Source organism: Hyalella azteca, unplaced genomic scaffold, assembly GCF_000764305.2.
Source record: "Hyalella azteca isolate HAZT.00-mixed unplaced genomic scaffold, Hazt_2.0.2 contig16409, whole genome shotgun sequence".
In the NCBI taxonomy this organism is placed as follows: Eukaryota; Metazoa; Arthropoda; class Malacostraca; order Amphipoda; family Hyalellidae; genus Hyalella; species Hyalella azteca.
This window is the reverse complement of record NW_025946233.1, coordinates 308,539-324,021: the sequence shown is the minus strand read 5'-3', so window position 1 is coordinate 324,021 and position 15,483 is coordinate 308,539. Positions and strand designations below refer to the sequence as shown.

Below are 15,483 nucleotides of genomic sequence, written 5' to 3'. Positions count from 1 at the left end.
GAACGTAGATTACAGATACAACATGAAGAGGATGAGTAATTCAACATTAGAATTTCCGCGTCGAAAACGACGATATTACTCGCTTCGAGATTCAAGACAAGAGGTTCAAAAACACAGGAAGACCTCACGGCTTGCGATGTAACGTAGTAATTTCTTCGTATCTATTTAACAGTGATTCAAAATTTAGTTACCAAAACATCTAATAATCATTATAAAAAAATTGAATATTTTAACGTTTTGAATATCAGTCAACAGATTTCTTCGTATATGAACGAAACGATATTAGAATTAAGAAACTATTCTCACCTCTTGTAATTTTTTATCGAATTGATCCATTCCTTTAATATACACTTTTTGTTGAATTAGCTAACACTGCAACAAAATCAGTTATTCCTGTTGCTTCGGTGCCATCGACATTTCTTTCTAAACTTCTGTCACTTTAGAAACTTAACCATGAGATTCGGCAACTCTATCAAGTGAAATAAAGTAGAAACAATCCGTCATAGAACCAAGTTAGGGATAAACCATTTTCCCGCGCCATTTTACTCGTCTTCTCCAGCTGTTAATTACAATAATATAGCAATGCATACAAAATGCATAAAGGTATTACACGGAGAATAAAATAAAAAGATGCAAACGAAATGGAATATCGATTAAATGAAATGACACCAACATGAAATAAAATAACAAAAACTCACGGAAATTCAGGAGGTTCAAGTCCCGAACGCTGCCTGCTGAGCTGCATTTTCTAGGATTTAGAATCTCCTCGTGTCGTGAAGCTCGCTGTAGAACTATGCTTAAGGATCAGATGATTATTTGAATTAATTATTTTTAAAATGATTATAAATGTGAAAATAAATATTAAATAGTGGATTAGTTCAGTGTTACTATTGACATGATGCAGGCAATAATCCACTCGCTTGCAGCGTAAAGCATTACTGACTAAACGATGTGAAACATGTTACAGTGAGATAAACTGAAGTAACTATAACGATACAACCTGGAGGGAAATATCAGTCATCTTATCTTGACCAGAACTTTATTCAGTAACCAAACGAGACAGTTTCATTCTAGTTTTGGGATTTCTCTCTCCTGTCAGGCAAGGTGACGAAGGTGATACTCTTATGGCATCCGCATTGCGCTACCCTTTTTCGCAGCCAATATTTGTGTGGTGTAATACAAGGCTGTTAAAATTGCCTTATTTTATTTTCATCCAAATGTGTCCGAGGCCCTGTATATTAACTGAAGAAGCGCGCGTTCGAATAAACTTTTTAGAAAGTTTTAAGATTAATCGTTCGAGTCATGTGTCTAATGACAATAACTCCGGCAGCTATCTCAATCAATCGTCAGTTATGGAAAGATCGGGTTGCAAAGGCTGGATCCCTTGTAAATCAAGTCACAAAAAGTACAAGAATCGGCAACGGGCCATGGGCCTATTTCTTCAATGCCGATACTTCTATTCCATTCCATTCTAAAAGAATGAAGCCTTATAGAGAAAGGATAAAGATTTTGAAGCATCCAAGCCTCTGTTATGACTTTGACTTTGACTTTGACAATACGATTTAAGGTCCCTGACGGTCCTGTTCATCGGTCGACAACAATTTTTATCAGCACCGCGCCCGTCGCAGTGTCTGTTCCAAGATGATTGAAGCCTCATCACTCGTAGCATGAAGGGCTATACAGGGCCGGGTTGTCCCTCCAGAAACTGTCAAACCTGCTCTTGAAGCTGTTTACAGTTGGTGCTGTTACGACTGACTCTGGCAGACTATTCCATGAGTTAATTACTCGCTGTGAAAAGAAGTTGCTCCTTACGCTGAGTCGGCATCTGCCTTTTGCGAGCTTCAGAGAGTGGCCTCTAGTATCCCTGTTGCTTGATAACTGGAACTTGGGCTTTAACACCTACAAGGCCCAGGATAAAGGGCTCGCCATTTGCTCTCTTACATTCCACAAGAATAACCTCTTCAACGTTTCCGCTTATATCCTCACACAGCACCGGCTTGAAATCCTTTGATATATACACACAGATGCCTCTTGGTCCAGTTTCTAGGTTATGGAATAGTTCATATCCCGGTTATCGACGTCTGCGTGGTGACCTCATTGAAGTATACAAGTATACCCTCGGTTTATACGAGGACCCAGAAGGATTACTAGAATATGAAACAAGAATCAACAACAGGGCCACGGCAACTAAAGAAACTGCGTTGTAACACATCCCTGCGACAACATTTCTTCTCGCTTCGAGTCACTGACATGTGGAACAGCCTCTCTGATAGCATCGTTTAACGCACCGAGTATGAACGCTTTCAAGAACAGACCAGACGAAGCTATGCAGGAACATATGTCCAGTCTTGAAATGCCTAGCACCGTACGGGCCTTGCAATAAGTCTAGCAGCTATCTCAATCAATCGTCAGTTATGGAAAGATCGCATTCAAAAGGCCGGATCCCATGTGGAATCAAGTCGCGAAAAGTACAAGAATAGGCAACATGCCATGTGGGTATTTCTTCAATGCCGACACTTCTATTCTATTCTATAACTCACAATTATTAGAGATAACTGTTGGACTTATTACAAGTTCCGAAAGGTACTAGGCATTTCAAGACTGAACGGATTCATCATCATAACCAACATCAACAAGACGAAGGTGATACTAGTGGGAGTTAAATGAACCTATAAAATCTTATTGGAATCATATTTCTCTATATGTTTCCATAAAACTATATAAAGGCATTGCTAAACCTCAAGGTTTTAGAAAAATCAACGGTTCCATATCGGAAATAAAAAAACAATAATTTTTAAAAAGACTAAATTCATATCGTTTAAATTTTTTTCGTTAAATCTCTCTATTAACAAAAAATCGGAAAATCAATAAATTAAATGTGAACTTAGTTATTGTATTGTTTCCACAGGTTTCAGATAAAAACGCTAGAATCGCGTGTTACTTTGCTTCAAGTTGCGGGGCAAACTACCGGCATTCCGTTTGGAGTCGCACAATAATCAAACGTTTGCAAATAAAGCAACCATGAAATTAGTCGTGTAAGTATATCAATAGTATTAAAAAAGACATTTTTTATGTGTTGTATCGAACAAGGAATTTATGGTTTTGAAATACTTCGTGAGAAATTCATTTTTTATCTAGAAAATAATAATTGAGATTCACGTGGGATTTGATGACTGGGAGTCTGTGTGACAAGAAATTCTAACTTTACCGGGTTTATAATTTATTAACTTTAAGTTAATTATAAGTAAGCAATTTAATGCAAAAGGGATTCAACATTGCTGTTTGTTGACTTTTTTCATAGTATTGAGCAAGTTTAAATATTTTTTGATAACGGAATTTCAAAAATTTACCTACCTACCTTGCTACCTAGGGCCTAGCTACATATTTTATAAAACTTTGGATTCAAAATTATAGTATTTTAAAATAATTTTGTTCATTACTTCTCTTTATGTCTTGTGCATGTGCATGAAACAAAAATGCCCTGGGCTAATGGGCAATTTCATCAGTTTTTTATGGCATTTCCCTAATTTCTTTCATGAGTAGCTAATAATGGCATAGGTAGCTACCTATTTTTATCCTTGATTTTTAAAAATCACATGTGAAAAATCATTTGTACCAGTAATTTTGGGAAATTATGCCTACCTATTACCTAATATTGCAAGAATGTTTGCTGTTGGCATAGTGACAAAGCAGAGAGTTTTTTAGACTCTCTCAAGTTCATTTTTGAGTCTTATAAGTAGACCAATAAAGTATCATAGATACGCATACTTAATAAATTGGTTTCAATCTTGAGTTATTGAGGAAATTAAAAATGAACTGATTCCAAAAAAGCTCTGGTTTGCCACTATGGCTGTTAGCCTGTTGGTGAGCTATCTGATGGGACTGCAACCAGGATGGAATTCTAAAATTTACAGTTCATATATTATTNGGGGGGCGCCACCCCATAATGAGGGAAATGTGACCTGTCTCTTATACACATCTAGATGTGTATAAGAGACAGCTTTTTATCAGTTTTTGAACCACACGCAAGCGAGATAAAGGAAGCGCGGCTGTCCGGGTGTCCGCAGTTTCTGATCTGACGAGCTCAGTGTAATGAGTATCAATTGTCACTTTGGTGTAAGGTGGTAAGTTTTCGATACATTTTATTATGTTAACATGATAATATATTACCTATACAGAATTCCATACTGAAGTCTGCAACTATATGAGAACTTTGACAAAAAAGCTCAACAATTTCTGGCTACCTAGGCTAGTATTGAACTGAACTTCTGAAGTGCTCAGAGTCAGCATATGATTATCTGAAGCTTCTTGGTGATATATCAGCATCTAAAACTGTCTTCAAGTTCAGATGATCTTGCCAACGCATTTCTCTTTAAATCTCTAACATGTATTTTTGGCTTTAAATCTTGAAATCGTGAATAGTACTGACAGCACATTGCGCCTAAAGTCCTGAACATTGTGAAACAATTGCCAAACTTTGCACAGTGAGTACTGTAAAATAGGGTAACTTAGACCACTTTTTTTATAAATGATGCAATTTTTTTACTAGCTAAATTAAACTTGAATTGAAACGTGCAAAATACAGGTCTATACTCAGAGGTGGGCAGTAGCGCGCTACATGTAGCGGCCGCTACTAGCGGCCGCTACTCATTGTCTCTCTTTGGATCTCAATATTTTCCCGCTAGATGGCCAAGACCTAGTGGTTTTGCAGTATTTCGACACGCAAATGTATGACGTCACCATTTCAACCATCAATGAACGCATGGAACTAAAACAAAGCTTAATATAAAGGAAAAACTAGAGAAGTGACGGAATTACCTACGATGTCGGAATATACCGCGTTTACCCTATTTGGTAAAATGACTCCAAATAACTGCAGGTTTTGGTGCATTGTAGTAGAACTCTTCTAGTTACATATGCAAATGACAAACTTGAGGAAAGTGTCATAGTTTGCAAATGGGGGCGCCACCCCATAATGGAGGAAATTGGACTACCTAATGGCAGCCCGACGGGGTAAATATTGACTGGCTTGGAAATTAAGTTAAAATTACCATATATAAGACTCTGTAGAGTCTGAAACATAAAGAAAAAACATAAATAGGCTGTCAAACATAAAATATGTTATATATGGTAAGTTTATATTAACTTCCAAGCCGGTCTATGTTACCCCGTCAGGGCTGACATTAGGTGGTCTAAGTTCCCCCATTTGGGGGCAGCACCCCCCATTTGCAAACTATGACACTTTCCTAAAATTTATCATTTGCATATGTAACTAGGAGAGTTCTACTACAATGCATCAAAACCTGAGTTATTTAACCAAAAAATAAAAAAATTGGAGGGGTACTCTGACAGGCTTTAACCCATTAATGACGAGAATTATTTTCTGAATTTTTTTTCGGTTCCTTGTGAGAATATTATCATTTGTGATGGTAATAAACAAAAAGTATGTTCATATATTTATTTTTCGTTGTATGTGAAAAATTATAGCTTGGTTCCATATGGAACCGCTCGGCATTAACATAACGTTTCTTCAAACAACACTTTTTCCGATAGTAAATCAAGCAAGGTTGTTCATAATGGATAATACGTAATAGTATACGTATTCATAATGGACAATACTGATGATAAACCAATCATGGCAGAATACAATTCAATTTTTAGCACAGAATGCTTCTGAAAATTTATTGCAATAGCCATTCTTTTTTTTCAAAAGTTTTTTGAGAAGCCAAATGAAACCAGAATAGATATCACATATAATATGTTAGCTTGGGACCAATTGTATCGTGTTTATGGGACCAATCCATGTTCCAGCCCATGAATAAGTTTCTTTTTCTTTTAGATCCGCCGATTGGCTTCAATAGCAGAAAAATATCATCCTATTTATCTGCTGCCCAAAGTTTATAACTAAATCTCACGGGCTAGCCACGTATATGTCGTAGTATAATGTGGCCATGTCGACCACAGATGACTTTCTTCTCTGTTGATAGTCATTGTTTTCACATTTGGCGATTACTGTTGCTACAATGACTATTCTCGATAAGCGAGCAGAATTGCTAGTGGCTGCGTCATCTGAGTTATCTGAATCTCAGTATGTTTCCTTTGTTGCTGCTTCTGTGAAAGGTTCAGTCGCATATATTTGATCTTCGTGTTATTCTTCTCTCGAAATCTTAATTATTTCATGTGATGATCTGCCAAAAATACAACTAGAAAAAAGTGACTCGGATGAAAAATCGCATAGTGTTCTACGTACGTACCTAATTCCAAATATATCAACTTTCAGGATATATATACTCCTAACAGCTCTAAAGATAATAGTTCACTAATAAATAATGGAAAAACTAGATCTAAGATCTAAACAAATAATTTCTAAATACAAACAAGTTTTTTAAATACAATGCGTAACTATATCACAAAGTAATCTACTGGGAAAATGATATGACCGGAATGCTTACACTACTGCCGAGCGGTTCCATTTGGAACCAGGCAAAATATATCATGATCTAAATGACTTTAGAAACATTAAATCACGTAATACCATATACAGCATTAAAAGTACTATCTTTGTCGATAAAATTCTGCAACTAACTTATAAATAATATATTTTTAGAACGAACTACTTACGTTTCTCTGCAATGATGTCAAGCCCTTCTGTCTGACACCCGGTACTTACAATCTTTAAATGTTAACTGAGCAGGGAGTAGTCGGCGCAGCTGAACCAAACGTTGACAGAACACGTCCAAGATGTGTATAAAACCTACGCATCCACTAGTATATTGATTTGACCATACAATTTTATTATGAATCAATTTCTTTCCGCTGGTTCCAAATGGAACCGCTCGGCATTAATGGGTTAAATAATCGCTTTTTTTTGTGGGTCACATTTTTAATTTTTTAACCTATTAGATATGCAAAATTTTTACATCTTTCTATTGTGTTATGTAGCCTCAGTATTAGGCCTTTAATGCCCATTGACAAAATTTTTCTATGTCAAATAGTTTTTGAGTTTTGGGGGTTTTTGTTAAAAAAACGAAAAGTGGTCTTAGTTACCCCGCCGGTCTAAGTTACCCCATTTTACGGTATTGAGCTTCAGTGAGATTTAAATTTTTTTTGCAACACGTTATTTATGAGCTCATGATCTTGATCAACCCTGAAGTCATCCTATGCAGAGTTTGTCTATTGTGTTGTCAAGATTGAAAAAATGAGCTAGTCAGAAAGTTCTGCCTCCCAAAGATGAGCCAGTCAAAAAGTTCTGCCTTCCAAAGATGAGGTAGTCAGAAAGTTTTGCATCCCAAAGATGAGGTTGTCAGAAAGTTCTGCCTCCTAAAGATGAGGTAGTCAGAAAGTTCTGCCTCCCAAAGATGAGGTAGTCAGAAAGTTTTTGAGCCTATTAATAGTGTGCAGCAATTAGAATATGTAATTTTGTTGCATTTCTATAATGCTAAATTCATATAAATAATCTTTTTTACACAAGCATCCTAATATGCAGTTTTTTTTTTATGTTTGACTCCAATTTATTTCCTTCTTCTGCTGCAGATTTTTGATGAAGCTCAGTCATGAGACTGTGACGATTGAACTGAAGAATGGAACTCAGGTCCAGGGCACCATCACAGGTATGACATTTCCCAGCTAAATTAAGTTAGTAATGAGCCTTAAATGAAAGTTACTAGCGAGTTAAGATCATCATTCAAAGATTCTCTTACTTCAGCCAAGTTTTCTCTTTGGATTCGCTCACTCCAACTAAAAACATGGTGCTCAGTATTACGCTTTAAGATTCTTTGCATGTACTAAAATTATGATTGTGCATATTATTATCCTGAGGAAAAATGTGTGAAGTTTTACGTGTAAAATTTATTTTAGGTATATATGCTAGTGAATGATGTATACAAAAGTCCTGGATTATTTTGCATCTATTTTTGAATTAACGGTAGTCATATAAAATCAGAAAGAAATTAATCATTTTCAAAATCTTGGTTGCATTCTATTGAACTCCTAACATCTTTGTTATTTAGTGGCATGTTAACATCAGTTGTTCATTTCTTGCCAGTATTTTTCTGCATTGATTAAGTTTTTGAACCAACTATTCATTGCACTTGCACTGGCTCACACTAAGGATGACCTAACAACTGATGTTGGCTCAAATTGAGAAGTATTGATGAATGGGGTAGTATTGATCATTTGGGAAGTATCATTTCCTTAAACATTGAAACAAATGATAAACGCTCTGAAAAAACCTCTAGCATATTTTGTCCCTCAGGTGTCGATGTTGCAATGAACACTCATTTGAAGAGTGTTAAAATGACTCTTAAGAATCAAGAACCTCTCACCTACGACTCCTTGACGATTCGTGGCAACAACATCCGGTACTACATCCTCCCAGAAGCCCTGCCCATGGAGAACTTGCTTATAGATGAAGGACCTCGCGCCCGTAGGGGCCGTGGTGACCGAGGACGAGGTGAGGTGCACTTGATGAATAAATTGTAGCTTCAGAAGTGCTGTTTTCATAGTAAATTGTTGCTTGAGAGGTGCTATTTTATGACTGTTTCGTTGTGTTATTCTTACCAAAGTGACGAGACGAGAGAGAAGTTATGTTTATCGCTATCATTCTCATGTGAAATTGAAATTATGAAGGCCTAATAATTAAATTATTGTTCTACTCGTATGTTATAAGCGCATATCACGTTAAGGGAACTTAGTCAATCAGAGCAAAGTATAGGGCAGGAAATGAATGTAATATTCATTTATAAAGTGCAAGTACAAAAATATGTTCGTTATTATTATTAAATATCATTCTCATATGTGATTACTCGTTATTATAAGCAAATATCACGTTAAGGCTAAGAGCAAAGTATAGGGCATGTAATGTTCGTTTAAAATGCTAGACTATAATATGTGTTTGCGTTCAGGTCGTGGCCGTGGCGGTCGCGGTGGCCCCCGAGGGCGCGGTGGGCCCAGAGGTAGAGGTGGTCCAAGGGGACGCGGCAGGGGAGGACCGCGTCACTAATCCATCACTTCATATCTGTCCCCAACTTCATTTTATTATTGTCGTCCTTTTTTAGTTTTGTTTTCATTTCCCCATCATTTTATTGCTACACATTGTTTTCTTTTTTCTTTTTAAATTCATCGGAAGCTGTATTTTCGTTTTTGGCATTGCTATGCTTGTACATGTACATGTATTCAGTACATGTATTCATACCCGTTATGTCACCATCATGCCCAGTCACTGAACCCCAGCCTCGGATGGCAACTTCTCGTATGCATTGTGCTAACCGGACGAAATTTGAACTCCAGTAGTGGTTATTATTTTTAAGTTGATAGTCAGACCTGCGGGGACCGTTTATGTTTCATTCATTGATTTACTTCAAGGATGATTGACCTCTAGCGGGATACTTATATTTTATTTTCATTTGTGGAGTAGCTGTGGAGTGTGTGAAGTGAGCTACTCACTGCATCAGTGAAGGGAACTCGTCCTGTTAGATCTCATAAAATTCTTGCTTCATTTCAATAGGAGCAAAACATTGATGTTGGTAAATTTCAGGATTTTGACCTTAAATTCGAAAGTGGAAAATTTCCTTTGCATGTACATCTTGTGCATTATTTCAAACCGCCTTTACCAATGGTATGTCAATACTAAAATTATTCTTCTCTCAGTTTGTTATTGCTTTAAGCTATTTTACGTGTAGCAGCCAATGTTCGGATCATAGAAATAAACCAGTTATCTATTAATTTTCTTGTCTAAGCTTGAGTTCCTTAGCTTAAAACTATTAGTTATGGAGTACCTGTCGAGTCGAGAATAAAATTGCCTGTACCTGAGAATAATATTGCTTTTGCAAATTCTTTTTACTCTATTAGCCCAAAAAGTGGAAATGGAATGAGTCATGTACACTCATCCCTTCTAGAGAGCAGTGCGTAGACGTAGTTGAAATGCGTTTTGCTGCGCATTTCGAGTGCGTAGTTGAAATTGCAAGCGTGAGTTCTACTACTTCGTGCAATCTCGTTCCATTTGTGCAATCGGTCGATTCGGAATAAAACCTTAACAGTGACTTATCTGTTCATTAGTAAATAATTTCAGATCCTCGCATTTGTTTGCGGCTCAGCAAACACGGAGGTACGAGTCCTGTAACTTGTTTAATATATCGCGAATACATTTATAAAATCACACCCGGAGAAGGTGATGGATGATTTTAAAGTTGTAGTTAAATAAATAGAAACGCATCATGTAGACAACTCGTATCAAAATTGGTATCAACTTTGTTCGCGCGTTTCCAGGATATGTGGAAATTTGAAAAATATTGAGAAGCCCCCAACAAAATCTTCCGTCACTGATCTTCTGAGTGGTCGAACAAAAATTTGTTACTCTTTCAATTGCTTCTAGCATAAAATCTTTTGAATCCTTGTGTACGGGATAGGTTCGATATGTGCTTATATCGCCACCTCTTGTTGGGTAGACAAGATTGTGCCATCAGCTGTCTTCCAAGCGAGAGTCGCCTACCGTTCGGGCTCACCGCTGGAGATGCTGGCAGGGTCGCTGAGGGAAAGCGCCTGCAAGACGAAGGAAAATGATGGGTGACTTGCTTGTTGAAAGAAATCTGATGATTGGTTCAGTTTATGTTGAAAAAGATCTACTTCAGCAAGAAGTGGTATACCATTAGCAGCCAACTGTGCTGTGAGAATGACAGCCACTTTTGATTTTTCACATATTTTTCAAATGTGTACGAAGTAACAGTTTATCCACATGTAAAGCAAAGTAATAGGTATCTGCTGTGTCTGGAATTCGACTAGCTATGAATATAAATCAGCCCAATGATTCACGCTTGTTACGGTTACGGTAGGTAACCTAGCGAAATAGACTAACCTCTCCATCCGCTACTAACGGAAAAGATCAAATATTTTACACTCGTTTTTGCCTTTTATTACATCAATCTTGAATCGTCATTCGTATTGATAGTGTTCCAACATGTTGGCCACTAGTCCATTGGCGAAGATATGGGAAATTCGAAATGTTTTTTTTTTTTTTTTTTTGGAAAGTCGAATATCGCTTACAGTTGGATTTATATCGAATTCAAGTGTTTGCGTCGCTTTGTTTGACGTGACTCACCGCCAAATCTTCGTCTCGCTCCTCCTGAATCCTCTCCACTGCCTCGTCCTCTTCTTGCAGCTGCAGAGCTTGCTTGTGCTCTGCGTCTTCTGCTGCTTCCTCAGCCTCCATGGCAGCTTTTGCCTGAAAAGTTGGAGTTACACACTTGACAACACCATTCCGGAAAGATGATGAAAAAATCACGAAAAATAATTGAAAAAATATAACTCAGTGCGCTAAAAACCGCATCTAAACTATTTCCTCAACGAAAATCCTAAGCATCCACTACGCGCTGCATGTAAACCAGAGTTAGGAACCCAATTGTGAGCTTGTCTTGACGTTAAACCGACGTCACAGGTAATATCAATTTGGTGCAACCCTATCTAACCACCAAGCTAAAATTGTGGAATGTGCTCGCACAAACAGGCTGCACTGAAATGTAGGAAATTGCAAACAAACGACACCGTTAAACTTGCGCGAGTTTTCTTGTCGCATGCAAAAATTGTTTGCGTATAACTCGCCATGTAAAATATTCAAAAAGGGCAATTGAAATCCAAGTTGTAAGACGTACAATCGGCAGGCACAAATTAATGTTGAAAGATTCGTAACGGTCTTGAGAAATTTTGCTAATGTCGCTCAGTGTATATCACGAAACACGAACTCGCAGGAAATGATCCGTATCAAAATAAATGCGGTACCGAGAAGGTTGTAGACAAACGAAAGATGCAGCAGCAGCTTTCGACCCAAACTTGTGAAAGCTATGCAGTTCTGATTCGTTGTCGCGGAAAGAACACGAAGCGGACAAACAGGGGTCAGCACCTAAGGTCTTGAGAGATAAATTTAAACAACTTCACACGCTTATGATGCATTAACGGATTCAATTAACGCCACGGTAGCCCTCGGAGGTGTTATCTGTGCTGCCGTAAGATGGGTTGGCAACGTCACTATGGCTTATGTTAAGATTTTCTGACAGTTATATAGCTTGCATATTTTGTGATCCAGTACAGTATATTGTATCTGAATATACTGTATTAATTAATTGCCGCGCAATATTTATTGTTAAAAACTTTTTGATCGCAAGATTACGATTCGTATCTCTTCCAGCTGTTCGCATTGTTTCGTGAGCGCAGATGACATCAGCTCAACTTCTGTCGTCGGTTCTGAAGCAGCTGTGGGAACGCCGCGAGTCGATCCACAATTTCCCATCTTTGTCCGCCTCATGCAAGCCAGCGACGTCTCGTGTGAGAGACCTCTTTTTCGAGCGTCTTGGCGCATGTCGACGGTTATTTGTTTTTTCTTAATTTTTGGTCTCTTTGAAAAACTGACGCTGCTCTTTTACCACTAATTTTAGTGGATTGGAAGAAATCAATTGTTTCCGACGTTCAAGTGATCGAAACATGAATAAGTTAGAATTACAATATATTTAATGGTTTCGTTCACCTCTTCAACGGCCTTGAAGTAGGCCTCTTCGGCCATGTTGATACGATCTTGAGGCGTGTGTTGGTTGCTCCTGTCCTGCGGTTGCGGTGCCCGAACACGACTCTTGAGACGTGACTCCTTACGGCGGCTTTCTAGTACTCGCTCCCTCCTCGTCTCTCGTTCGAGGATCTGGTGACGATCAAGGAACATCAAGTCGAAAAATTCTCTTTCAAATATATCTAAAATATGACATCAGTATACAAATGTAAATTTATGCTTCTAAATTCACAAGAAGGATATCTTATTCTGAGTGAGGCTTGTCTTGAAAACATTTACTTTATTTCAGGAAAAAAGTCCGGTTGATTTCGAACAAACTTGGAGGCAAGTTGAGTCAAGCGATCAAATGTCTTCAACAAATGCAGTGGGTTTAGATAAAACTTAAAAAGTTGTCTGTCACTGCCCAGGAGTGAAGTGGCTATAACAAAAAGGAACAATTTAATCTGGGCTGAAATTATTCAGAATGTGCCGATTTGCAAGAACTGGAGTTCGTATTTAATCCAGAATTAGACACTCAGAAATTCGTAAGACGATCGCTAATCTCACCAGGAAGAAACATTGGTATACAGATGCGTCCGTAAAAGTTGAGTTGAGGTGAAAACCTCTACGCTTACATTTCAAATATGGTTTCGACAGCGCACTAACTCATGATTCAACTTTAAATTAATGGGATCGTGTATCATTTTAATGTGAGCGTGCATCATTTTAATGTGCTTGTGTATTATTTTAATGTGGTTATATATATAATTTTAATGTGCTCGTGTATCATTTTAACGTGCTCGTCCATCATTTATTGTGCCCGCGTATCATTTTAATGTGCTCGCATATTTAACACATCGTATCCAGTTCTAAGAATCTCACAGCATGTCTCAATCAATCGTCAGTTATGGAAAGATCAGGTTCCAAAGGCCGGATCCCTTGTGAATCAAGTCACGAAAAATTCAAGAATCTGCAACAGGCCATGGGCCTATTTCTTCAGTGCCGACACTTCTGTTCTATTCTATTCTAAAACAAACTAAAGAGTGCCCGGTAGGAAATCAGTGCACGCTGTACCGCTGAGAAGTCAGTTTTGTCGTCCTTTTGGAAAGAGTGGGCGAGGTTAGACGGCAGTTTTAGGATGGCAAGGGCGCCTTGCTTCGACCCCACGGCCACGAGCTCTCCATTGTCGTGGGCGCTCACGCTCTCCACGCCACAATCCATCACCTTTTGGGGATGAAAAGAGTCTGAGAAAGAAGATCAATGCAGTATTTCTTGCCACTACTGAAAAACTTATTTTGATTGTGCCATTTCAATGTTCTGTGAAGATAATCGATGCTTTATTGTCACCTGCAAGCTGTGCTGTGGTTTACGCCAGCTATGAAGCATGTCCCAGATGTCGACCACGCCGTCCATACGACCAGAGAGCAGCACAGAGCAACGGGTGGGCGACCACGTGGCGCACGAGATCTGCACGTCAACAAACTGTATCGTCATCAACTGCACGGTAAGAGGGTGCGGTAAGAGAACAAACTGTACACATATACGGTAATTATGAATCTTATACATCAGCCGACAGCTATTGCGCTTGAAATTGTAATTCATTTTAAGAATGTAGGAAATGACTAAATATTCAAATGTAGTCTACCTATTGATAGAACTCGTATATCTGCTAGGCATCGTCGTACGCAAAATCCTAGCTAACTCAGTTCATTCAAAATCAAACGTGTAGGTGATGATCCAGTAGTGTAACACTTGAATACCACAAGAAAAAGTGTCAGCCTTACTTGTACCAATATCTGTTAGTTTATCGGTATAGGGCGATAATTTTGAAGCCATTATTCAGGAGGCGTGAACGCCAAGATGAACTGAGATAATTATATACGAGATGAACTGAGATAATTATATATATACTATATAGGTTTTCCTCTGTAGTCGCTTCATGAAAAGTGTACTCGAAACTGCACTAGTCAATAACCTCCTCTTTGCAAAGACACACAGTTTATGTACAGAAAATTCACAATCCTAATTGCAGCGTACAATTTCGGCTATGTAAGCGCCGAAGACGTCAATATATGGGCACCTTATATCTATGGCGGCGGCTTAGTTGAATTTCCAGCGTACAACCTTTGCCGGGGACGGAGGAGTGCTGAGGATGGCCGAGCTGTAGAAGTCCTCAGACCAAAGCTTGACAGTCCAGTCCCCGACTGTGAGGAAGTTCTTGGGGAAGGCGGGGTTGCGCTCCACGCTGTACACTGGGGCGAAATGGGCCCGGTAGGGGGGACCTGCTCGAAGTTGATGTCTCTTATCCGCATTTGTGATTAAAAGGCGGACGTGCACATGCGAGGTCGTAATAATTTTAGAAAAGGGGTTATGACGTCCAATATTATTTTTGAAGAGGCCTTAAGGTACCATACATAGACTTGATGCTGATAGTCTGCGCTAAAAAAGCGTTTTATCACAAGTCATAAAGAGTCATTATGAGAGTCATATACGGAAGTCGGTGAACTAAACATCATATCTCTTTTGAGCATTTTATCATTAATTTATTAAGTCTCCAATTGACATTTTATCTCAGCAAGAAAATGAACCAGCGGAAAATTAAGAAGGGGCTTTTCGAGGGTAAAGGATACAATCCCTGTTGTTTGGAGGGATTTGTCGTATTTGTATAGAAACCAAAGATTAACAATGAACTTAACAAATTAGACTTGTATGAGATATTGCACCACAGTCAGCACCCCAACAGTCCGCACTACAATGAGCATCACAGTCAGCAACACACACAACACCATAGTCAGCACTGCACTGAGCACTACAGTCAGCACGACAGTCAGCACCACAGTCAGCACTACACTCAGCACCACAGTCAGCACGACGGTCAGCACGCCAGTCAGCACTACAGTCAGCACGACAGTCAGCACGACAGTCAGCACGACAGTCAGCACGACAGTCAGCAC

The 15,483-nt window shown here is 38.6% G+C and overlaps 2 protein-coding genes across 2 annotated transcripts in view; one reads left to right on the top strand and one right to left on the bottom strand.

Moving 5' to 3' along the window:
• Window positions 1-2,944: 2,944 nt before the first annotated feature.
• On the top strand, window positions 2,945-9,834 carry LOC108668601 (small nuclear ribonucleoprotein Sm D1). The gene is made up of 4 exons (XM_018155843.2): window positions 2,945-3,035; window positions 7,534-7,610; window positions 8,255-8,452; window positions 8,904-9,834. Exons 1-4 carry the CDS (start codon window positions 3,022-3,024, stop codon window positions 8,999-9,001), a joined length of 387 nt encoding a protein of 128 aa, XP_018011332.1. The 5' UTR covers window positions 2,945-3,021; the 3' UTR covers window positions 9,002-9,834.
• Window positions 9,077-15,483, bottom strand: part of LOC108668586 (dynein axonemal intermediate chain 2) — a 10,814-nt gene continuing 4,407 nt past the window's right edge. The window contains exons 9-15 of the mRNA XM_018155827.2: window positions 15,309-15,422; window positions 14,654-14,811; window positions 13,877-13,996; window positions 13,604-13,753; window positions 12,515-12,682; window positions 11,096-11,218; window positions 9,077-10,539 (exon numbers count right to left, since the gene is read on the bottom strand). Coding sequence (XP_018011316.2) covers window positions 10,486-10,539; window positions 11,096-11,218; window positions 12,515-12,682; window positions 13,604-13,753; window positions 13,877-13,996; window positions 14,654-14,811; window positions 15,309-15,422 — 887 coding nt within the window. The 3' untranslated portion in view covers window positions 9,077-10,485. The remainder of the gene's footprint in view (window positions 10,540-11,095; window positions 11,219-12,514; window positions 12,683-13,603; window positions 13,754-13,876; window positions 13,997-14,653; window positions 14,812-15,308; window positions 15,423-15,483) is intronic.

Coding starts and splice junctions, on each gene's coding strand:
- LOC108668601 (XM_018155843.2), top strand. Junction 7,611..8,254: donor GGTCCAGGGCACCATCACAG/GTATGACATTTC, acceptor TTTGTCCCTCAG/GTGTCGATGTTGCAATGAAC. Junction 8,453..8,903: donor CCGTGGTGACCGAGGACGAG/GTGAGGTGCACT, acceptor GTTTGCGTTCAG/GTCGTGGCCGTGGCGGTCGC.